The sequence below is a fragment of the Sparus aurata genome, chromosome 6, assembly GCF_900880675.1.
Source record: "Sparus aurata chromosome 6, fSpaAur1.1, whole genome shotgun sequence".
Classification (NCBI taxonomy): domain Eukaryota; kingdom Metazoa; phylum Chordata; class Actinopteri; order Spariformes; family Sparidae; genus Sparus; species Sparus aurata.
The window spans coordinates 22,572,310-22,597,308 of NC_044192.1; the positions used below are offsets into that span (position 1 = coordinate 22,572,310).

The following is a 24,999-nucleotide window of genomic DNA, read 5'->3' on the forward strand; positions in this document are numbered from 1 at the left end:
AATAACACAAATTTCCAGAGAATGTGACACAATAACAGTTTGGATGTTTCGACTTCTATGAATTATTTTGCAGAGATATCGCCTGGAGTCTGCACGCTAACCAGCCAACACTACTGCGCCGAGCTCCCAGTCTGGACCGGTGGATGCACGGCTAACCAAGCTAACCAGCTAATGGCAGCTACAGATACTCTATTTGTTTGGAGCATGAATTCAAAAGGGGGCCAATTCATGCATATTGCATCTTCAAAATATCCACAGAGTATGTCCCAAAAAGAATTTTACTTGATATGCTGTTTACACTGGCAGAAAATATGACACGTTAACCTCCAGTGTGACAAGGGTGAGCACAGCTGATGAGTGACTCATCTTGAAACTTGGGATAGCACAACCCTGTTGAGCAACAGCACTTATCTCCCCACAGTATCTCTCTTTCATTCTCACCATTTTCGGTTGATCTACACACCGGTTTATGGCAGACAGTGCAGCAGGTGTATGGGACTGAGTCGGCCGACCACCTATGTCACCAGCTGTGCCTAGAGCCTCCGCTAACTACAGCACACGCCCACAGCAGCTGCCACTATACAGTTAGAGGACTACTAGTGTTACGCAGACATGACAGACAACAGCGGAGGGAAACGAGGGCATGAATAGAAGAAAATGAGCAACAACCTTAGGCATATCCATCTCATCATCAAAGGCCCTGAGCTGAAAGAGAACAGAGGGGTTAAAGTGGTTAGATAACAACACGGGCAGGAGGAAGGTAAAGCAGAGGTCAATACAGCACGACATGTTAGTCAAGTGTGTTAAGGGGATGTGGGGATACTCATCAACTTCAGCAGCACAGAGGAAACAGGATTAATAAATGGATGTTACCCACAGTGAGCAGAATTAGTCTCATAACGTGGTGAGTGCTGCTGAAAGCGTTTCCGAGAAGTAACCAGTGCTGCCTTATTGACTGCAGGAGGAACAAACTAATCCCCTTCAAAATAAGGGCGCTCTTAGCACTGTGTGTGCGTTGTCAAACATCAAAATGTAATGTATAAATCTCATATTGCTGTTTCTATGTGAACACTACATTTTTTGCCACTTTTTTTGTTTCTGTTTCAATTAAAGTATTTAAGGTTGGTGTTGTATAAAGTGTAAAAACATCTCTGAAAGATGAGGCTTTAAACTTCCAGATGAGACAACTTCTTTCTCTGATTATATAATCCTACATGTGAACGCAACAACATCAAAATACACTTGTAAAATCAAAATCAATTGAGGAACTTCCAGCTTATTTTCTATGATGGTATTCATGAGTTTTAAACTGTCACATATGCACGGTCATACAATGGCCATGAAGTATGTCACCCCACTATTTCTGTGCGTGGCAGCTCCTCCTACCTTCTCTCCATAACCTCGGTCTTTTGTCATCATCTCTCGCAGCGTTTGCAGAACTTTGATGCACAGTCTCTCCTCATTTTCCTCCAGCAGCTGCTTGGTATGTTTGATCAGCCTGCACACAAACATTAGCTCATAAGTCACACTCACTCATTAGCCAGCAACAGATCAGCTGAGGGTAGGTATGCATTTTTCCAGGGCTTACTTGCATATGAAACCTCCGCTCTCACACTTCTTGCGCGAGTCTGTGTTTTCGGGGAAGAGCAGCTCGGGCCGGTGCAGCACGTCCACCAGAACCGACAACTCCGCCTGGACCAGCGGGCGCAGACGGTCCTCGAGAGCTGACACAATGTCCTGCAGTCCAGACAAAGAAACCTCCTTACTGCTCCAGTGATTTAGCACAAATGCGTCAGTAAAAAATATACACAAACCCTGTACCTGCAGCCTCTCGATGATGTTCCTGTAGTCTCGTGAAGCCGTCACCACGGAGTCCTTGCGGGCAGCATTGCGAGCAGAAAGTCTCCAGCTCATGGCTGTCTTCTGGACAATGTTGTTGGATTTCACAAACAGGTTGTTCACCTGGTTGTCCAGGTCCACAGGGATGGCTATCGCTCTGCCTTTGGCTGTCGGGGACACACAGAGACACACATGAGCACTTATAAAGAACAAACAAGCATGACTTTAACAGGAACTTTGCCAAAGATCAACCAGCACTGTATCACTACAATGTTGGCAGTGTATCAAAATGAACAATAATAAACTTCTCTCCATTTTGCCTGCACCCAGAGCCCCCAACTCTTTCCCAGGCAAAACTAACATCTGGCGGATTTTAGAGCTACTGATTGTTCTTCCATATTTTGCATGTGCACAAAGACAAGACACAGAGAGTGAAGTCAGATCGAGAAAAAGAGTGACTCAGTGCTAATAAACCATAAACCAAGATTCTGTTGCTACACTGCCTACTTCTCCGCTAAAATGTTTGTAGCTTTTATACTATTCAGCTGCAAAAAAGAAGTTTGTGATGTGAAAGAGGCCGCCCTATTGTTCCTGTTTTGTGACAACTTAAGCTTAAATAACCTTTTATCACACTGTAAAACAAGGCAGTGCAGATCAAATATGAACCACAGTCCTGTTCATTGTCTATTCCTCACCTAGAAATGTGCTCAGTAACATATTTTGGTAGTTTTTGGTCTTGTTTGTTACCATTTTGTCACCGTTTCCTGTTTTCAAAATGGTCGACGACTGAAAACCGAGCCAACTTGTAGTACATCACCAATCAGTGGGAGGGTTTGTTGGCCCGATGTGTCACAGTGCATTGTTTGTTGTAGATCCTCTACATTTGAGCAAAAGCGAATTACTGCAGCTGCTTTTCCTTGTTTTCTGTGATCATGTAGCACCAATTTCAAAAATATTTGGGTTTTTTATATGAGGGCTATCTTTCCAGCAGTGAAATACTTTTCTAAAATAACAACTGTTGAAGCTATTCGACATGATGGGCTGTTAAAAGTAAGGACTTGTAAGAGAGGGCTTTTTTCAGGAGTCGATGCAAGTGCTCAAGGATCTTGATCTTACCGACATCGGAGAGCACCTTGATGCAGTTCTCGACAGAGCCCTTCTGGACTGGGGTCAGCCAGTTACAGTGGTAGACCCTGAACACCGCCTGCAACAGCTGGACAAAGACTGGCTGCCTGGTCTGAGCAGAAAAGAATAGAAGAGAGAACAGGATCCTGTAGATGATTCAATTCATTCAACTTTTCTAGCTTTGTAAGAAAGAATGAACGAAACACACATATATTTTCCCAAACCTAGCCCGGTAAAAAGACAGCCTCACACACATACTCGTGCACACATCAATAAGAAGACAAAGCATTTTCTCTTGCACCCAACAGGAATCTGTAACACCCAGCTCTTGGTTTTCCCCTCTTGAATTGAATTACAACAAATACCTGAAATATTTTCCCCAACAGAGAGGCCTGCAGCAGAGGATACAAGCAGTGAAGAAACAAAACATGCATGGAGAACAACCGAGATAAATCATACTCATACTTTGAAATACATTACTATACATCTCACAGATCGCTGTCTCTGCTCTTTAACCTCAAACTTGTTGTGCATCTACAAAGGAAATGAACAACAGGCACAACAGGACGCAAGCAATCTAAGAGGTCTTAACTTTGTAATGTCCGATTGGCTCTACAGGACCGTGACTAACAGAATTCTGATTAACACATACAATGGGAAGGGAAAAGGGGGGGCATTCGTTCTCCGTAATGACGGTAATAAGGAGAAGAAAATTCTCAGAAACTACTAATTGTTCCACTTAAGGAAGCACTTAAATTAATGTGAAAAACACTGCGGTGGAAGGTTTGGTTCTAATCTAAAAGTCTGGCGTGTCTCTGGGGTATCATGCTATTGGTTGAGATTACATGGGATAGCTGATACACGTTCTATCGGTACTTACATTCTTTCTGATCGCCGCCTAGACTACACCACATACTGTTTATTAATAGGCTGAAGGTCATCCACAACTTGAATCTCAATCTTCTGTCTATCTCATGTTATCTCTCTTTCTTGGAAAAAAAGGCTTTCTCTCAGATTATCTAACAGTTAAATGATTGGGGGTAAGGAGCCTACATTTAAAGGTACATTCAGAGAAAGATGACCATGTAACCAGGGTGGACACTCTACACAGTCTGTACATGACATTACCACAGTTGCTTTTGATCAAACCTACTTAAATTAAATAGCACTTACCAGTTTAGCTTTGCTTTGTTCCTACTAAATATGTGTGTTTCTCACTTACTATTAAGATATTGTGTGATTAAATACCTGCAGACTGGTGCTCTGGTCAGAGAAAGGTGAGCTGAAGAAAGTTGTAACGATGCCCATGACCGTCTCCGTCACATAACGCTCCAGAACAGTGTCTGCATGCTTGCGATCACTTGTGTTGTTGCACACCTGTAATCACCAAAACATAACAAAATAGCTCGTATTTTAATCACCTCGTCTGCTTAAATGTGGTTTAAAAAAAAAAAAAAAAAAAGGTCAGAGCTGCCACAGAGCTGCCCGGTGGTCCTTACTCTGCAAATGTCAACCAGGAAGTTCTCGAAGAGCTTCCACATGTGGTTGGAGGTGTAGATCTCCTTCATCTCAACCTCAGTGTCCACGTAACAGTGGTTCAGGAAGTTGATATAAGCTATCTTCACCTGAAAAGATTGGGATTAGGGTCAAACACAAAAAAAAGTACTAGAGGTAGAATCTGTGGAGGGTGACAAAATCAAACAATCAAACATTAATGTGCCATTGTCCTTGAAAATAACGCTTTATGAATAATGTCACCAGGACGGCTCCATAAGATGTGTGTGCCTGTCTGTTGATGCCAATTGGCTAAAAGGGAGTGTGGAAATGCGAATGGCCTATATGAAAAGGCTCCTAACAAATTCACATAACATGGTCAAACTTTGAAGAAAGACATACACACACCATTTCGCCTTGTCTCTTGAACCCATCGTGCAACTGAACGCCCTAGTGAGAGGAATCAAGGAACTCAGCTCATTGCTTCATCTCCTTCTTGTGGTCCATCAGTTTATTGTTCCACAAAATTATGTCTGTTTTCATCGCGTAGCAGTCATAATTTTTTTTTCTGGGAGGCTGATATTTTCCATAGAGGCTAAGTGTTTTGTGACGTATGTGAATGTACCGTATGCGTGGGAGCCTTCACAAATCTGGTTGCAGCTATTTGAAAAAAACCTAAATGGACAGTGAAACATTTACAATACGCTACACAAAAATCCATCATATGTGACATTAATCTAACACGGGACTGAGACTAATGGGACATACTGTGAACAGATCTCATCTTGGCAGTGAGCATCATTCTGTGGACTTAAACAGATGACGACGGATGAAAATCAATCTGATGTTTTCATGATACATCCTGAATGAGCTGATTACGCTACTGCGAATGTGGCATTTAGATGCATTGACAATTGCTTCATAAGACTCAAAATGTGTGCCCACTCAGTCTGCTCCATGTCTGGCTTATGTTTTGCTCGTAGCTGTCCTGAAAACGGCTCTGTCCGACGCTCATCTCACCTCAGGGATGCAGTCCTCATGGGTCACCACCCGCACGATGTCATCCAGCGGCAACAGGGAGTTACACTTGATCTCTGTGTAGACGTTCTTGCCCTCGGTGCAGACAGCCAGGAGCTCTACCAGGTGTATGTGGTACATCAGAGGGCTGTTTTCATCCATGCGGTCCCGCTCCGATCGCATCATCTGCACCAACGTCTGGAAGGAGGCGCGGTCGTTATAGAAGACCAGAACATCTTCGCCTGCATTCACCAGCTGTAGGAAGAAACAAACATACATGATCACATCAGGACACGAGGACACTGTAGAATAGGTCGAACACCAGATAAGTACGAAGTATGACCTCTGCCATGACGATGTCCTGACACTTTTTGATGAATTTATTCTCTGCTTTGACAATAGTCTGAAGGAACTTGAGGTACTGGACGTTGCGTCCATGTGTTTCGATGCAGTGGACAAAGTGCTGGACCACACGCTCATTGATCTCGCTGCACAGCTGGAAGTTGTTCATGAAGATGTGCTGCATGGTGACGGCTTCTAAAATCTGAACAAAAGGGAAAAAAGAGAAAAGACGTTGCTTAAAGTTGTAGCAGCCATTTTTTAAAGTAACACTAACAGTATAGAGCGGAGCATCGTCTGACAGGGCGGCTCACCCCTGGGTTGAGGAACAGATTGATGTGCTTGTGCAGCAGGGCTTGGTTCTGCTGATTTCCTGCACAGAAATTCTGTAGAAACTGGTGGGCGAGCTTCATGATATCCTGCATTCGCAAATCTTCTCCCTGATGAGGAAAATGGCTGATGTGACGGTTTGTCCACTATGACATACAAAAAGCACATCTTTAAGTGAAACCCCTTGATACCTTCTCGTAGGGGATCTGCAGGAGCTCGAGGACGACAGCGTGAGCCCCCATGTTCCTCAGCAGCCTCTGTTGCTGTTTCTTGCTCTTCCTGCCTGTCAGACCTTCTTGGACACACAGCCGGCTGAGACGCAGCAGGATCTGACAGAGAAAAGTGAGAGAAAAAAAGACAGAAGATGTGAGAGCGAGAAGTGTGTGCCAACAAACTAAGGCAGAAAAAAGCTTGTTAACAGTATTTGGAAGTCAGATAGTTACCTCCTTTACCACCCTGTAGTTGTAACTGCTGGTACTTTCTGCTTTCTTTGGTTTGTCTGTGCCTCCTGAATCCCCCTACAGAGAACACCAGAAACAATGCATCAGAGAAGAAGGCCATTCTCTAGTGAAGACATTTACTGGTGACAGGCTTTTCGCTGTCTTTTGATGTCACTGCACCTTCTTATGCTCAGGCTCAGTGGAGAGCCCCTCTCCTGCATCCATTCCCTCGTCTGGCCCCTGCCTCTTGTACACCCACAGCTCAGATTTCTCTACAATAGAGCGCAGCTGGTCCAGGTCTGACTTGATTTGCTTGTAATTTTCCACGTCTTGGCTGGTGACCAGCAGCTGGACCTGTCAATGTATAGAGCGGTGTGATTCTCTCTTGGGTTTTGAGGTCGATGAATGGGTAAAACGCAGTTGAGTTGTGTTGAAGGTAAACCAAACATCAAACCCAAAATAACCCTCTGGGGATCAATGAGGATAATCGTACTTGTCACAAGATAAAGTACAGAGCACAACAAACAGGAATGGCAATATGATGGTGATTCCACATTCAAATCTAACTTTAAACGCATGAATCATATTATTTGAACTGGTATGATTTTCACTGCTTCAGTTGTGTATGAGTCATCAGGGCACCTGTTTAAAAGCCTGCAGGACCTCCTGCCTTTGGCTGAAGTGCCTAAAGAGCAGGTGCAGGGCTCTGGACACCAGCGGAGGATAGTCATGCATGGTTAAATGAAGCAGGACCCTCAGGAAGGTTCGGCCACCATGGTCATCCAGGTCCAGGGGGGTGTTCTCTTCACTACGCACACACACACACACACACACACACACACACACACACACACACACACACACACACACACACACACACACACACACACACACACACACACACACACACACACACACACACACACACACCAATGAAGACACATCCTCTTTCTCGTATTTCTTTGCAACTCTTTCTCCGTTGAAATTAGGATTACCTGCCACCAAATATCCCCTCTGCCTGCTCCTCTATGTGCTCAAAATCCAGCGCTCCTGAAAACAAAACAGATATTTGTAATCAACGGTGTAATTTGTCCCACATTGGAGTAAAATGCAACCATAAATTAACCTTACCTGGCATGTTGTTCGGGCCTTCTACTGCTCCAGTTACAGATAGATCACTCTGGGAGTTACTCTCATCGAACTCCCTCTTGAATATAGACAGCAGACAGGAGATCCTGTAGTCAAGGCGCACATTCAGGATGAACTGCGGGGCACGACAGAAAGAACAGGCGTTATATGACAACATTTTGGAGGATGGATGGACTGTGAAGAAGAATATAAATCAAGGCCATGTTTCACTACTTCAAGCGCTTGAAATGCTTGTGTACGCGCACGAGATACAATTTTTTCTCCACGATTTGATTAATAACTTTGCATGAGGACTCATCTATCACTTTCCTAACCTGATTCTTGTCTCGTTTGTGGTCTGATAAACAGTAAATCCATCACATTAAAAGACCCTTATCATCATTTTCAAGCTACTGAAGCTAGCTGGCTTTGGTCATACAGAAGTGGACATGTTTTAATCTGAAGTCGATTGGAAAAATATTCTTATGCAGACGAATAAAACACAAATAAGGAAACAAATCATATCTCATGCGCAAAAGTGTTTCGAGCCCTAAATGTAATAAAACATGACCTCACAGTTACATTTGTATCCCTCTATATGCACTCCAGGGCTCTGTAATATGCACTGTATGCTTGCATGTGTATTAAAGTATAATACTGCTAGTTCTTCACCTGCAGGATCTCAATTATCTTCAGCTTGGTGTCCATGACTAGTATGTCCTGTTTCTCAGGTTCAGTCTGGGTCTTAACTGCGTCTGTATTGGTGCTGGTGGTTGATGTCGTTGGAAGGAAGCCCCCTCCTCTTAGGACTACTTGGGACATCAGCTCTCCTACCCCGTGAATGGACCTCATCACGTTACTGCCTGGAAAAAAACACAAGACGCCAGCTTAATGTCCATGAGCTATTTGGGCCTCCACTGAGCAAGCATGTTGCTCGTGTGTACCTTTACTCTCATCTTCTTTTTCCAGCTTGTTAAAGGGGAAAATGGTGTTCACATGGACACAGTCTAGGATGGCCAGCAGGATCTTGGTGAGTCTCAGCAGGTCGCTGAAGTTGTAGAAACCAAAATAAATCAGGTTCCTGGCCAAATTCACCACCTAAACAGGGAAAATAGATTAATTTAATATGCTGATTTCACCATTAAAAGGCGAGTGCTTCGACATGAGTGTGATGGTGTCGGACTGACCTCAAAGGTGAGTTTGTTCTTCTCTTTATCTGCAAATGGAAAGCTCTGACACACCACATCTCTCAGGTAGTTCTCAACAAACTCCATCGTCTGAGAGAATCGCTCCTTGATTTCATCTTTAGATGTTCCATCATTGTCATAACTACAGTGAGAGAACAAAAAAAAAGTACAAATTAATCTAAAACAAACCCAAATAAGGTAGCATCAACATGAGAGAAACATCGGAGAACAATACAATCAATTCTCAATAATTTACGCACTCGTCAATGGCAATCTCTGAGGGGATCTCAGACCACAGTCGAGCGTATTTGACAGGCGTAACCTGCTCCTGAGGATCACGGTCCACGTGCATGTGCAGCATCATGCGGCAGAAGGAGGCTCGCAGGTCATAGGGAAGGTCTTCATCGGACATGCATCGCAGGATCAGGTCCACATCCAGCTGGCCGGAGATCTTGTTGATCGCCAGGTACTGTCGATCCAAACACATCCTTGCGAACAGGTTCAGCTGGTACCTGTAGGGGAAATACACACAAGTAAAGTCAGATTTACATCGGAGACTGATGCGGTAGTGTCATCTCCTTCATCGCAGACAACATAATAAAGTCCAGTAGCTACCTGTAATAACTGATCACCTCCTGGTCCTCCTTCTGGCCCTCCTTAGCATCCTGGGCCAGCTCCCTGATGCTTTTACTGCGGATCTCTTTATTGCAATCTTTCCAAAACAACCACACCTCCTCCTCGTCCTCCTCTGACTCCACAGAGTTCTCCCCAAGAGGCGCTCCCTCGATCTCAAATCTCGACAGCACGAGTCTGCGGGGGGAGATTTTTTGTGTTTTGTTAGAGGATGACTGAAACGAATGAGTAAGCATTTGTGACAAACTGGAACAAAAGCACTGGCATTAGGATATTGCTAACATCATTACTGTCACTCTCAAGCTTTACAAAAAAGGATGGGGCAAGCCTCATTATCACATTTGTGCATCTGTACTGCCAGAGAGATGGATCAGCATCTTCCTCACTATATCCCACTCAGGCAGCAATTAATTACTTTCATGAATGATTAATCTAGAGCTCAAAGTGTCTTCACATTTCCTAGTTTGTTGCCAAACTCACAAGATATTGACTTCACAATGATATGAAAGTAGCAAAGTTTAACACGGTGTTATTGATAAATCATCTGAAAATCAGCTGGTATGAAACCATCTAATCAGGTCAGAACTACATCCTTTAACACCATGCATGGTCGCTTTAAAATAAGGACTATCTTGTGTTGTATGTTCTTATTATTAATGATTAATGCCTCATCTGATAAGTAACATAAATCTGATTCAATGATTCTGTAGATGTCACATATGTCAAACATATTTAGCGATAGGGGGGCGACTACTCACTTAGTTTCTATGAGGATGTCTGCGTTAGCTGGATCCAACACAGCGTTACAGATGAGCTCCTGTGTCACAGGGATGGACTTATTCATTGACACACACAGGTCTGACAGGTAGTCCAGGAACCTGGACGCACACACACGCGCACACACGCACACACACGCACACACACGCACACACACACAAACACACAAACATAAAAAATATGCAAAATCACCTATGATATATTTTGTAAAAGAATAAAACTCAAGCATCAGAAAAATGTCAGCATACAGTATCAATTCACCATGCCTGTTTGGAAAGCAACACATGTATCGGCCAATAAGACATCAGCCTGACAATGTGAATCTTTATATTATTATATATTATTCCAATAAGGAACTTATGGCCAATAAATTGACTTAAGAAGTGCAGCATGCTGTGTGCCAGGATGATGATGTCAGACTGCAAACCACGTTGGTAGAGCACAGTGCACAGTGAAGAAGAAAAGAAAGCCGAACACGTCGTTTCCTCTGTGGATGCTTTTACAGTTTTAGAGGAAGATGACACGATCGCTCTTTGCAGTACATGTTTTACAAGGTTTTCCAGACGAGGGCAATTGTCTATGAGTTCTAACACAACAAATCTGTTTCGAGTTCATAAACATTACACCATCTATCTTTTTTCACGACATCTCAGCCTCTCGAACTCTGAGGTGTGCATAAACTACAGGTTATGAGCTTCTTTTTAAATGACAAAATTATCTGTTATCTTAACAGAATTGGCCATGAGCAGCTGGTAAACACAGGTTATCAGCTGAAGAAAATCCATATCTTGCATCACTAATGTCAATTGACCACACATTCCAACACATTTCAGTTTGATAACCTTAAGGACACTATATTGATGTATCATAACAGCAGAGGGGCATTTTAAAATACAACTTTAGAGACATTAAAGAACATTTAAAAAATATCGTCACTTGTCACTTACTGGCTGTGTTAGTTTACACTGTTGTGTGAACTGTGTTCTTGCCTGGTTCAAGTGGAGTTACAAGTGTGCTTATGCTTATGTGTTTATTGTGTCGTCAAGATAAACAAATATAATCCGGATATAAACACGTTATCTCGCGGATCATTTTGTTTTTGATTTTTTGATTCTGCCTTTTCATGCAGATCCCTATGCTCGTGGTGTATGCACACAGAGATGCACAAACCTGGGCTCCCGGTTCTTTCGCACCAGACTGACAAACGTGTCGATCTCTGCAGCAGTGATGTGTTTCTCCAGCAGCTTGCGATTGTTGTGGAGCAGAGCTGTGATCGTGTCCTCAGCCAGGACATCATAGCCAATCTGTTTCTGCATAAATCGAAATTGTTTGGCGATGTACTCCTGCGGGACAGACGGATAAACAGTCTGAGCACACAAAAACCAAAACAAAGACTCACTTTGGGGGAAAAAAATTACATTATTACCCTCCAGCCTTTATCTTTAACCTTATTATGTCTATATTCATTACTTATATTGAGTGATACAGACCATGTGTGTGCAGGGAAACAGAGGATGTTCACAATGACCAGATCGCCTCCTTATTTAAGATAATTAAATGAGCCCGCTAACATTTAAACTGTAATGTATTTAAGAGAAATCAACTGTTCTTGGAAAACAGGAATGTTAAGAAAGTATTTGCTAAAGTATCACTTTAAAGTATCACGACAGCTGGTATCACTCTAATGCTAGAAAATCTGATAAAAGGCCTTGTAATCTGCGCAGGACATTCAATTACACATCGTAGATTCATTTCTTGTTATGATAATCATATCAGAGCTGCGTCAGAGCAAAAAAGGCTTCTTTCATTTACTGTAAGATTGAATCAGAATATTTTGGGATAAACCTTTTCCCACGAACTCTAACGGCACGTACACCCCATGTCTCATAAGGGTTTGACAAAACTGAACCTGGTTCTTGCGGTAGTCCTGCTGAGAGTGACGCAGAACCCGGTAACACAGGCGGCAGATGTGTCTGAAGGGGGCATGGCGCTGGTCGGCCAGCTCCTCCAGTCGCAGCATCGGCCCGTCCCCACTGTCTGTGAACGGAGCCTGCAGCAGCTTGAAGATCTGAATACAGGGGGAGGGTTTTGACAATTGTAACCATACTACATCTAAAGATAGTGGTACAAATGGCAGGCTGGGAAAGCATGAGAGACCTCTCTGAGTTACACGAAAGAGTGCTGTAAAGGTTAGGAGGGGAGGTTAAGTGAAGTTCAAACAAGCTCATGTTCAAGAGATCTTGAAAGTTTGTTCAAAATGTCACATTGACTATATTAATAGTACAGTATGTACTTAGTGCCACTAGGCATATCAATCAAAACAAAAGATGACAGTAGCATGGGATCATGGGAGCTGTTGTCTTTTTTTTTAAACAGCAATGACAAATGTATATATCACATTATGCTTATTCAATTTGATATTATTTGCTTATTTCTGGGGGGTTGTCTGACCCATGAGCCATTCAGGGTGGGGGAAGGAAGGATGGGAAACTCTGGATGGACAAGAGTACTGTGCCTTTATAGTTAGGTTAAAATCATCAATGTAAGGATTATAAATGTACATAAAGGAAAAAATAAATAAATAATAATAATAATCTAATGTGACTGTGAGGAATGCTCCCAGTTGATTTAATGTGTTAAGTTTTATTCATGTGATGTTTAGCCACATTTGCCAGTTTCCTTCCTCATTCTTTGATGTATCATCTGATCTTTTCCTGAAAGTCACAGCGACAGGCAACAGCTTGAAACTCACTGGTATTTGATGACATTACCTTTTTCTCCGGGCTTTGACATTGTTGGAAACATTTGGGGTCATGTAAATACACAACTCAACAAAAATATATAACAAAGGGATCCTTATTATTGCAGAAATGTTAGATGTTGGATCTTCAAGACGTTACCTGCTTGAGAATATTCTGCTCTCTCATCAGTTTCTGTCGTTCCCTGTTGGGTTTGTTGACCATGATCTCAAGAACATCCTGACCATTGTTTGGAATATCCACCACGAAGAACACCAGATCCTCCAGGAGCTTGGTGACCGCTCTGATTGGACACGCAAAAGAAACACGCAAAGCATTTACAGCACACAGGGCTACCTAGCCTCGAGTTAAAAAATTCACAACACAGCACCATTGTGAATTTTATACCTCCTCTCGTTCTGTGTGATGGTGCCTTTTTCCAGCTTTCCAGCAATAGAGGCCAGCACTTTGCTGGCATCATTGGCAAAGTCGAGGTCTCTCACTTCAGCCGGAGAGACGGGCACAATAGCAAAAGCCTCTTTGTCTTCTTTCAGTGCTGAGGTGCCAATCTTTAAACGGAAAAGAGATGTACCACTTTGTCATAAGAATGTGAGATATTTTTGAGTGTTTTGAAATGGTCTCTTGGTACAAAACACACACAGGGCACTTATTATTCAGTTCAGTTTCATGACTTCACTGCAGGGGGGCAGAAGCTAGTTCAGCTGACAACAGTTGGTTTAGACTCTATGACCCCATTGTGATTATAAAAAACAACAACAACAGAATTCCATTTCAGCAACATTTATAGACCCTACTCTAGTGGCAACAGCTGCAGTAGTGTACAGGTGACAAATAGTTTTACATGTGCACTCACACGCAGCATGACAGGTTTTTCCTCCTCTTTGTCGATGGGCTGGTTGGTGCTGTGAACCCATGTGTTTGTGCACAGGTGCCTGAGGCGCACATACGAGTTCCTGAAAACACATTTTTACATTTCCTATTATGATTGCATATTCTTTTTGGAGCACAAATACAAGACAGTACATACTGACACTTAAACAGGAAATGTTTGAAATAACAAAGCATCCTCAATCAAAGGTTGCCAGTACTGCCAATAACTGTAAACACAGAGCAGAGTTCTTTGTAAGAGCTTCTGCAGATTTTGACAAGTTAATTCGAGACTTGTAAGACCACTTCTTTAAGACCATTTGAATGCAATTTGAGAACTATGTCATGTCTGTACTGGCAAAATAAACTATAACGGCTATAGAGGAAAATCCAAACCCAGAATGACTTGATTTCCCAATGTGAATACAGAACAACATTGGGTGATGGCAGGCGTTTTTTGTTGCAGAAGGTGCAGCTGGCTTCAAATTTCCTTTTCAGGCTTCAACCTATCACCAAGTGTGCTGTTCTCAGAACCTGATCTTGCTGAGCCTGATCCCTGAAACTTGAAAATCTCTGGGAATCGCGGACTTGAAGAATTGAAGAGTCCTCTTAAATTATCTTATGGCAGATAACACATGATAGTGGACTCTACTGTGGCCAAATGTACAAGAGAAAGTGATAAGGTCCCCTCCACTGAAGATTACATGATGCAGGGCCTTCTGAGATCTAGGGTTTTGTCCATCCTGCCCCCCATACAGTCCGTTACCATCTACACCCATAATGATGAAAATGGGTCTACATTCTCTCTCATCAGGCGCATTGACTTTTCATGTTTATCTTTAATTATAGACAACGGATATTTCTTACTTTATTGGTTTGATGACAAAGTCTGAAATTCTTGAATGACAGTGAAGAGACTTTGTATGTATGCACATATATATATATATTTTTTTTTAAAAAGCTAGACTGTAAAATTGTCCAGTTGTTTCCTGTGATGGAATATAACTAAGTACATTTACCCAAGTACTGTTCTTAGGTACATTTTTTTCATTTGACAGCTGTTAGTACTAGTTTCTTTAAACAGATACAGATTAATACAAAATGTAACTAATAATCAGCAACTATTAAATAATAAATGATCATTTGACTATAAATGAAGCTACCTGTCAGTATATAAAGAAGTTATTAGAACTATTATTACCATTAGTGATGTCTACATATTAATGCGCCGTTCTGTATTTGATGCTAATGCTTGTGTACTTTTACTTTACATAACATTTTCAATCCAGGACTTTTAGAGTATTTCCAAACCTTAGTAGTAGACCTCAGTACACAATCGACCACTGTTTTCCAATACACAAGAAACACAGTAAGTTTTACTTCAAGTTTCAGCAAGATCTATCTGCTCACGTCAACGCATCAAACCCCCAGACATTTATGACAGTTTCCTCTTCCTCATGCTGTTTCTTTCTAATGAAAGTCAAAGTAGTTCTAGTGAAAAACATGAATCAAACACGCACAACGTTGATTGGTCACAGCAGCAAATGAATCCCTCTGCACCATGAACAAGCACTGACACATCTGCTCTCACACGTTACAGTAATGCCAGGAAGATCAGCCGTTCGCTGTGGTTCATTTGTGCGTAATCATTATTTTGAGTACCGCCCAGTCACACACTCTCTTACATACAGAGTGATACTCTTTCCATGGTTAATGAAGCATAATATGATGACTGATTGAACGATGGAAGTCGTTGTTGTTTGGTGGAAATAGTGTCAGACCAGGAGAAAGTCTGAACAAACTCATTACCTTAACATTATGGCCTCCCTACCTGGGCACCAGTGAGTCTCCCCCTCTTAAAGTGGTGGGGTCGAGCTCAAATATGGAAGAGATATCATTCCCGTCAGGCACAGACACGAGGGTGTACATGACTTTGTCCTGGACATTTCTCAAACGGGCCCGTAAGGCTTCCTGCTCCGACTCCAGCTGGAGGAGAAAGTCAAGACAGACCATGATTAGAAAAGTGCAATCATACAAAAAAAAACCCCCTTACAATAAACACACGTTCCCATTTTGAGTATCTGCCACGTGTGAGGAACAACAACAGTCAGGTCTTTTACTGAAAAGGTTGACTTTTGCTGTGACATCGGATGGATTTTTAGGAACTGACTCAAGATGGTAAAAATGAAACGTAGTGAGTTAGGCAAGCGCTGTTCAAAGTCCCTTTTCCTCAAAAGAGCAACTATGTCTTTTCTTTGTAAGTGAAATTTTCCCAATAAATTGTCACAGTCATCATTCAGTAAGCCAATACCAGTCAGCAGAAAAGCCTTAAGGCTAAAAAACTTCATCAAATCAAGCTGGAGATTTTAAACGATTTCTGGATCTTGCACAATTCAGTAAATATCTTAGTTTATTCCATTGAATCCTGTCTTCATTTAAAAATACATTCGTCAATGGGGTGTTTTTTCTTTTTTCAGTACTGTGGAAGTGAGGCAGTAAACTCATAAGCAGGTCGACTGTGAGCCACTTCACTCGCTGCTGCCTGGTCAGCAGATGTGAAGGCCTCATGTTTACAGTCTGAGCCAGCTGCAAAGAACTGAAGCTCCAATGCAGAAAGAGGCATTCACTCACAGTGAACAGCTGCCATCTGCTGGTGACTGAAGTGTAATACCATCTAGCTGGCAAAAACACATTCAGCCACCTACTGCTGGAAACAGTAGCTTCTGCAGTCAAGGCAGTTTCAGAGTCTTCAGGTACATCTGGAGCATCAAAAATGATAGAAGTCTTCAAGGGGCGCTGTAGACCTTATTCACACAGAGGCATTTTTATTGTTGTATAATAAAAGTATGTCATTGGACAAATTGTTGCCTTTTCACAATTGACCATTAACCGAGAAGATGCTCGACAGTGAAAATATGGAGGCACATTTGGCCATAATTCCAGGCAAGACAACATCTTTGATAACTCGTTCATGTTAGCATTCAACAACTTCCTAGCTAACATTACCATTTGATAACAGCCAGTGTGTCTCACTTTACCTGCAGGTTGAGACAAATGTCCACAAAATGTACGCTGATATTTCCAAATTAACTTACACCTTTGCTAATCGTATCACATTAAAACTGTACGGTTAGCTAGAATGTGGGCGAATGCTAATGTTAGCTATCTAAAGGAAGCTAATCGGTTATCAAACCTGTTGTTTTTACCTTGAAACATGGTCCAGTGTTCCTCTGGGTTAAACTATCTGTTGTCTTTACAGTTGTTAATCAACCAGGAAACAGTGAAATTATGAACATTTGTCAGACTGCCAACGTTTACATAACTTGCACTGGAGAACAGAGCAGTAGCACATTTGAGCTTCCTACCCTGAGTGTGATGGCAGAGGAAAATGGCCGCCATCTGAGTATGGTCTACAGAGCCCATGGGCCACGCTTAAGTCCCATTATGACATTAAATCATAATATTTGCCAGTTCAAACAAGATTTTGTGATACCTATGAACATCTGAAAGGCATCGAACGTTTAGAAAATTAAGTTTTAAACAGGAAATCCAAAATGGCTGACTCTCTGTTGGGCAATCTCTCAAATTACATTTTTGAAATGTGATCATTACGATTAGCGCAATGACCCTACCAAATCGCAAAAACCTACCAAACAAAAACACATTTTTAATAAATGTAATGTTTTAGTGATTGGTGCCACATTACCAACTGTAACCACTCAAGTCTTTCAGTGAGGCTCACTTACTGAGGAGCGGGTCTCCAGGCACCCCTCTTCATACTCAGGGTTCACCTGCAAAAATACAAAGTGGTAGCATAAATTCAGCCTCAATTTGTGTAAACCTGATCTTTAGGGCTGCTTTCTGCGTTTCTGAGTAATGTTAAAGCATTTAACAAGCACAGAGTAATACCTTAAACACAATAAAAATACATGGATGAATAGTATACTGCTTCAGAGGTAATGTTGCCTTGATCTAATTGTAGTGCGTCTGTAGTCCACTGACCTCTGCGGCCAGGTAGTGTCCGGTGGCCAGGTGTTTGAACCTGAACAGGCTGTTCCAGTAGCCTGCCCCCCCTCGACATGGATCGTGCTGCACAACCTGACACCGGAGCACACAGGGGTTACATCTTTCATCAGTGCATACAATTTATTGAACAGGTGCTGTGGGCTGAATTACCAGATATGCTGTGAAGTAAAAGGAAATGCTTCCCTACAAAGGCTAACCTTATAACAGCGTAGTACATACAGCAAATCAGCAGCTCTAAAAATGCCCTTCCTCACCTCAATCTCCCATAGGGCTTTGCTGCTGGTTGCCGAGGTAGCTGACTGCCGTCCAGTAGTGCGGAGGAATACATATTGTTTTTTTCTGTGATCATCACACGTGAGGAACTTCTCCTGTTCCGCATGAAACAACCGTACTACATCGCCCTGGAGAGACGGAGAATGTTGTTACAGTCAAAATATATTCAGCCTAACCTTAAAACAAATGAATTTGTCAAGATAAAATAATGAAATATCTAATCTTGTCTGCTTGTAACATGTTTCAGATTCCACAAGATGCATTCCTTGTAATAAACCAGAAGCTAATACCATCAATACTTAGTGTACAGCAGTTCAATAATTAATATGTCCTGAACATGCCCCAGAATTAATTTAATATACTGAAGTCAAATATTCTGTCAGGTATTTTGCAGAGGCCGTTTAGCTGGACCTATTGTAGTTGCAGCTATTTTTGGCTTTAAAGCCTCTGATGTAGAGCTGTTGAATAACCAATAAAACACAATCTCATTTGTCAGCAAACACTGTAGACTGATCATACTGAACTGGAAACAAACAAAGCCATCGGCCCACTCAGCCCTGATGAGGGACATACAACTTTATATAACAAGAAGAGTGATACATTATGGCAACCTTTCATTAACTGTTTTGAGGCTGTACTAAATCTGCTCTCAAGGATGTACTGAAGAAGCTTGCTACTAGTATGATATCCATGTACTTATATATATATATATTTCTCTTTTGCATTTAATTTTAGATGTGTTTTGAACCCAAATTCCGATAAAAACAGTGCGTCTGCTTGTTCTGGTGGCTTCCGTGAGACAAACCCCTTTTAGGATGATCTCCTGATTGTCGCTCCATTTCATAAACAAGACGATCTTCCAGCTGGTGTTACAGTTGACCGAGTTCACCTGAAAAAAAAAAAAAAAACGGAGTTTGACGTGACTGTAGGTATAATCTCCTGGCATGACAACACCGCAAAGCTTGTACTGCAAAGAGATAGTTTAAGGTTGGTGGAGCTTAAAAAGGGTTAGGGTTAGGGCTAACTCTAATAACCCTAACCCTAACCCTGCAATATGTCAGAACTGGCCACCTGTCAAATTCATACTCAAAACAAATAGGAGGGCAGCATATCACATGAGTAACCGCTTACTGCTGCTAACTGTAGCTGCCTTTTGCTAGTTAGCGCATTTAGCCGTGCAGCTAGCGGTTCAAAAACTGGTAGCTCTGGGAGTTGTAAGCAGAGCTTTGCACCAGGCCAGGCTAGGGCTAGCTTGTTAGCATGCTAACTTCAGTTGATATCTCCACAACAGGCAGAAATCTGTCTAACACGCAGACGTCTATTGATAATTTGCTGATGAAGGTTCTTAGTCATCCAGGTCATGGTAATTCTTAGCATGTATCGTAGGCAACTGGACTTGTTTCAGTTGATAATTTGAAAATTCATTTCACGTTTTTAACTGAAATTGTTACATAACGCCCCTTTTAGTTCGAGTGAGACCATTTTTTTCAAAGATAGTAAATGAGAGCAGCTGTAAATGTTTCTTGAGATGTTGTCCAAATAAATACAAATTCACTAAAACTTGGATTATAAACAACATCAAATCCACTTCGTGTTTGCATCTTGGACAGCCAAGGCAGCAGAGAAAACAGCCTGATGACTTAAATGTTTATCTACTGATTGTACTTGGAAAGACAGATGACACGAACAAAAGGTGTCTAATTAAGCAGTGAAAATATGTAACTTCCTCCCTTTGGTTACAGTTGCCAAAAGATGTTACACGCATCAGTGATTTGTGCTCACATTATTACTTTTTCCTATAACTTGAAACTTCATGCAAAGTCATAAATAAGCATAAATAAGGAGTTAAATAGTAAAATTGTGCAACTGCCCAAAACTGTCCAACCCTCTAAACAGTGTCTGTAAGGCAAAATAACAGATGTAATTTAAAGTAACTCAGAGCAGATAACTGTAGCCTGTCCCTTAACTGTGAAAAATATTGGCGACAGGAAAACAATCCTGTACTGTTTCACATCAGGCAGTAAATAACCAAGCAGCAGTTCTGATGGAAAAAAAACAAAGCTATGATTAGATTCTAAACGGCCAACACTTCCACGAAGTGGAAGAAGTGAAGGTAAGTTGCAGCGGCTCAGTCAAACCTCATTGCAACCCGGGTTATCCACGAGCTGGTGTGTGCTGGCGTGGAGCGGCTGACCAGCATTCACTGGGTTCAGGACCACCTTGTCACCGATCACCACCTGCAATCAAACACAAAACAGACGCAGTTAAAAACAAAGATGTGAAACATGAGGAGCAGCGGTTAGACACAATAATCCTACCACAGGCAGAGCTGCCGGAGGGGGATGCCATGGGATGTACTTTTCTGTTGCAGCTGAAGAAGTTTAACTTGCCAAGGTCAGAGACGGGGCACTTCTACCCCACCATTAGTGAGTCCATCATCAACACCTCTGTCACCATCTGGTAAGCTGCTGCCACGGCTAAGGACAAAGGCAGACTGCAGCGGATCATTTGCCCAGCTGGGAGGGTGATCGGCTGCAATCTGCCCTGCATGTCTCCGTGACTCTGAGGTCAGCAGGAATGATTGTGGAGTTGATCAGGGCCAGCAGCTGGGTCCAGGACCCCTTGCTACATGCTACGTGCTAAGTGAAGTCTCAACATCCAATGTTACGCCGTTATATTCTTTTTAATTTAGACTGAGAATATTTCTGCACATTTCTGCACAAATTGTGCAAACCTTTCATTAAACAGATTAGATTTTACCAGATATAAAGTATCTTATATATTTTCAGGGGTAGACTGATATGACCTTATCAGGGCAGATATCGATACCAATGATCAGAAATCAAGGAGACCAATGTGAGATATTTGGAACCGAACTACATTTCCAATAAAAATAGAAATCTTATTTTCAAAACTTAGAATAACGAATGATGGAATGTTACTTAGTACAATTTTGAGCTACTTAACCTGCCATTTCATTCTACTTTATACTTCTCTACATTTATTTCAAAACTTTAGCTACTAGTTACTTTGCAGATTCAGATTATTCAGCGTTAATATGCTACACATGTGACATGTAGCCAATCAGATATCAAAATCACAGATTCCAGTAATCAGAAAAATGCTTAATATTGCCACCCATGGCCAGGCTGATAACTAGTCTTTCCCTAATTCTTTTCCTGTTGTAATTTTTCATAAATTTTCCATATTTGATTCTTCACTTTTGCACTTTATTTTGGAGTACACTAATAAGACATATAAGTAATTTGTACTTTTTTGTTAATATCTAAAAAAAATATATTATTTCTATTTTTTGTCTTATTTAATACAGACATGCATCACAAACACAATACATAACCTCACTGTACATACTGTTATCACACTGAGGGTTTAATAACTGTCTGATATAGGATGCATTTCTAGTTTTGGTCTAGTTAGATACTAGGTTTGGCTTGTTATGTTTTATCAGTGTACTTAGGGTACAGCTGTGTTTGTTGAGAATCTAATACAGAATACATTATTTGTAGTTTTTGTCTGATTTGATTCAAAGTACTGATTATTACGTAATTATTATTATCATCATCAAATTAGGTAAAACTTTTCTTCAGATATATTTCTTGTTATGCATTATGTGAAAATCTACTTGATTAACCTGATTCTGATCGTGATGTTTGTTCATAACAACATGTCATAAGGAACTGGGTTATGGCTCCGCAAATAACAAAGCTTTGCACTGTATTTTTATTCTATTTTTATTGACTTAACTTAAACATATAGAGGATTCCAACTCAAAACAATTTCCTATATTAAGCAATGTGCACTCAATGGGAGCACAATACCCTGGGTTCAGGGCAGCTCAGTTAACGAAAGACACTCAACCTTTAATCTCCCACATGGGTATACAGCAAGTAGAGGTTGGGGAGCATCGGTATCTATTTGCACGTCACTATCTTCTGTCTATTCTAAGCAGGTATGGATTGACTCCAGCTTTCTTTTTGTCTGTTGCCTGCTGCTGCTTAGGCCTTGTGCCATGGCTACTTTGAGAGGAGCTTAGCAGAGAAGCCCGGTCTATGCCGTGGTTCATTTTGTCCTTGGGTACAAGCCCACTACTTCCTGCTGCAGGGAAAGACGAGTTGGTGCCAACAAGAGCTTTGTGCTCAGGTAAACACCAATTGGGTTCTGGCACAAGATCATCCAGGGATAGATGTGGTCAGATGGATGAGGCTTAGGATGTTAAAAAACATTTGTGCTTTCACGTTTTGGACCTTTATTGTGAAGTCTTAACCTTATAACACCGTTGTACTACTATAATTGTTTTTATTACACTCTTTAAATATAATTAAATAATGATATGGAAAACACATATCACCCCAGATGTGATTCAGTCCTTTACTATGACATCGACTGACATACAGTATGACATTCCCTCAATGCACCGTGCCCACAGACGTGTACACGTGATGACTCACACTGTCCCCAATGGAGCGCAGCTTGTAGAAGGGCTGGATGTAGAACCAGGAGCCTTCATTTCCAGCAGTGTCCAACATCACCCTCATGGCGTTCTTCTCCAACAGAGCAGGCAGACGCTTGTTCACTGTCAGGTATTTGTTGCTCTTCAGGTGGAGGAGCTGAGCGGAGACAGAATACAGCGTAAGACACTACAGACAAATGGACATGATGGAATCTGAAGTGAGGAGTAAGTGCTTCTAATGATGTGCTGACTGGAGCTGGAGCTGGTAGAAACTCTCATTACCATCATTGGAGTTATTTACAGAACTAATGTCATGATAAGAAATCTCAGAGTTACACTGATTTATTGTGAACTGAGGTACACAAAAAGATATTTTGTGCATTACGTTTTGATTGTGCATGAGCACGTGTTATGAAGTTAATTTATGAGTCTGCCGCCAGTGTTCTCTGTTTAAAAATACATGATGGTATTTTTGTATTACATAAGTTCCCTTTTTCCGCAGGACGTTTTAGCCTTTTTCAATTTCATTGAGCTTATGCCAAAATTCCCAACATTGTTCAACTAGAACATGCAATTTATGGCTTCAGTTTTTGTTTATGGGTTCATATTGAGGAGCATGCATTCAAGCACAGGTATATTTCAAACTTAAGATAGGAGATGCTTGAAAAATTGTGAGATTAAATCGCCTCCGTTGCTAGCATCTCAGAGCTGTTAAACTGAAAGCTTTGTTGGAGTCCAAACAAAGTTTATCTGATGAAATACCAAGCAGGCGATGACTATTTCAGATTCATCAGAATCTGAATCTGAAGCTGTACTGGCAAAGCATGCGGGAACATATGAGGAACTGACTCCCAATTTAAGATGTTCTCAGTACCACACGCAGATCTAGGAATAATTTTCATGAGGATAGATAGACATAAGGCAAAAAATAAGGACGACAAAGCTGAACCAAGACCGGTAAAAACAAACATTGAACTATTACATACATTTGAATTTAAATACATATAGATTTTATATAGAATTTTAATCTAGAGTTTTTAGTATACTGGTGTTATTATGATTACATCATATTTCAACATATTTCAACATTCTTTAAATGAATTTATTGTATAACTGTAATATTTTATTCTATAGCCATTCTAAATGCTTGTATTTATCTTTTATCAATTCACTACTTAATTTCAAGTGCTGTGAATTAGTCTCTAAATCCATTTTTGTTTCTTAATGTCTTAATGTTTAACTGAATTTTGATGATTTATTGATACAAGCAAGTGAAAACATACAGTAGGGGTATATGCATGTCAAGATCAACACACCCAACAGCATACAATGTCTGTGCATGGTTCAAGTCAAGTGATCCTGTAAACTGTAAACAAATACAAATTGTGCAAAGGTTATGTAATAGTTAGTAATAGTTATACACACAGAATTGGCTGTGATGATTTGTTGAAATTTAAATCTGCATGTAGGAAAAAAGGCAATCACATAGACAAAAGTGATAATGTAAATTTCACATGTGAAACTTTGAATTCACACGTGACAAAGCACATTTTAAGTGATTTCAGGTGCCATGTTTTGTGTGGAAACTTGAATTTATATGTGAATAAAACTTCCAGTTTAGATGTGACATGCATTTTTTTTTCACATGTTAAAATTTAAGGTCAAAAGTGAAAATAGTCAATCGCATGTGAAATGGTCATTTTCACCTGTGATATTTTTGTAAGGGCAACAAAGTGTTGAAGCACAGTGTGTATTTTAATCTATAAATATATGATTTATCATTTGTCGTAAGTGAATGCATTAGTGTTACAGGGTTACTGGCAGCCTGTGGAGAGACACCCTTCTGTGTGTACTTGCTTTGGAGTACATTGCTCCGTAGCATCAAGGGAACAAACCTGAATGACGTTTCCGTACTGAATAACTGTTCCGAGCAGTTTTCTATTCTCAGAGTCATTTTGCTTCTTCTCCAAGTCAGCTGCATGCTGCAAGATCAAAAGAGGATTGTAGTCAAACATTAAGACAGTAAACCTCTCACTTATTTACTGCAATACTGTTCACTGATGACCAATTTCACGCACCAATGAGGTGCGAAGTAATCTGATTGGCTAGCTGTTAAACAAAGCATAGTAGGAACAAAGCTCTTAACCAAGAATGTCAGCTATAACAGAGAGGCTTTAACTGAAACTCTGGCCTACATCTCCATGGAAATGCGGGAGAGATTGCAATCAGATAGCAGATTGCTTTAAATGGTATTGCAACGCAGCAGAAAGGGAGAACAGAGAGTGTAGAGGGCA

The 24,999-nt window shown here is 41.1% G+C and overlaps 1 protein-coding gene across 5 annotated transcripts in view; it reads right to left on the reverse strand.

Annotated features, from left to right (window-relative positions):
* Positions 1 to 24,999, reverse strand: part of LOC115582679 (inositol 1,4,5-trisphosphate receptor type 1) — an 82,687-nt gene that overhangs the window by 43,424 nt on the left and 14,264 nt on the right. For 2 of the 5 annotated variants that reach the window (XM_030418788.1, XM_030418787.1), the window contains exons 5-39: positions 24,601 to 24,687; positions 22,704 to 22,862; positions 20,373 to 20,471; positions 19,040 to 19,123; positions 18,216 to 18,362; positions 17,938 to 18,033; positions 17,682 to 17,726; positions 15,767 to 15,921; positions 13,922 to 14,021; positions 13,456 to 13,616; positions 13,210 to 13,351; positions 12,219 to 12,377; positions 11,480 to 11,652; positions 10,291 to 10,410; positions 9,515 to 9,709; positions 9,160 to 9,411; positions 8,900 to 9,041; positions 8,657 to 8,810; positions 8,385 to 8,575; positions 7,716 to 7,848; positions 7,580 to 7,634; positions 7,227 to 7,392; positions 6,765 to 6,938; positions 6,588 to 6,662; positions 6,336 to 6,473; positions 6,129 to 6,254; positions 5,819 to 6,019; positions 5,479 to 5,730; positions 4,464 to 4,589; positions 4,213 to 4,341; positions 2,956 to 3,076; positions 1,822 to 2,006; positions 1,589 to 1,737; positions 1,387 to 1,498; positions 670 to 705 (exon numbers count right to left, since the gene is read on the reverse strand). In XM_030418788.1, coding sequence (XP_030274648.1) covers positions 670 to 705; positions 1,387 to 1,498; positions 1,589 to 1,737; positions 1,822 to 2,006; positions 2,956 to 3,076; positions 4,213 to 4,341; positions 4,464 to 4,589; positions 5,479 to 5,730; positions 5,819 to 6,019; positions 6,129 to 6,254; positions 6,336 to 6,473; positions 6,588 to 6,662; positions 6,765 to 6,938; positions 7,227 to 7,392; positions 7,580 to 7,634; positions 7,716 to 7,848; positions 8,385 to 8,575; positions 8,657 to 8,810; positions 8,900 to 9,041; positions 9,160 to 9,411; positions 9,515 to 9,709; positions 10,291 to 10,410; positions 11,480 to 11,652; positions 12,219 to 12,377; positions 13,210 to 13,351; positions 13,456 to 13,616; positions 13,922 to 14,021; positions 15,767 to 15,921; positions 17,682 to 17,726; positions 17,938 to 18,033; positions 18,216 to 18,362; positions 19,040 to 19,123; positions 20,373 to 20,471; positions 22,704 to 22,862; positions 24,601 to 24,687 — 4,839 coding nt within the window. Of the gene's footprint in view, positions 1 to 669; positions 706 to 1,386; positions 1,499 to 1,588; positions 1,738 to 1,821; positions 2,007 to 2,955; positions 3,077 to 3,329; positions 3,357 to 4,212; positions 4,342 to 4,463; positions 4,590 to 5,478; positions 5,731 to 5,818; positions 6,020 to 6,128; positions 6,255 to 6,335; positions 6,474 to 6,587; positions 6,663 to 6,764; positions 6,939 to 7,226; positions 7,393 to 7,579; positions 7,635 to 7,715; positions 7,849 to 8,384; positions 8,576 to 8,656; positions 8,811 to 8,899; positions 9,042 to 9,159; positions 9,412 to 9,514; positions 9,710 to 10,290; positions 10,411 to 11,479; positions 11,653 to 12,218; positions 12,378 to 13,209; positions 13,352 to 13,455; positions 13,617 to 13,921; positions 14,022 to 15,766; positions 15,922 to 17,681; positions 17,727 to 17,937; positions 18,034 to 18,215; positions 18,363 to 19,039; positions 19,124 to 20,372; positions 20,472 to 22,703; positions 22,863 to 24,600; positions 24,688 to 24,999 lie in introns of all 5 variants that reach the window. The other 3 variants (XM_030418785.1, XM_030418789.1, XM_030418790.1) reach the window with 3 other exon arrangements.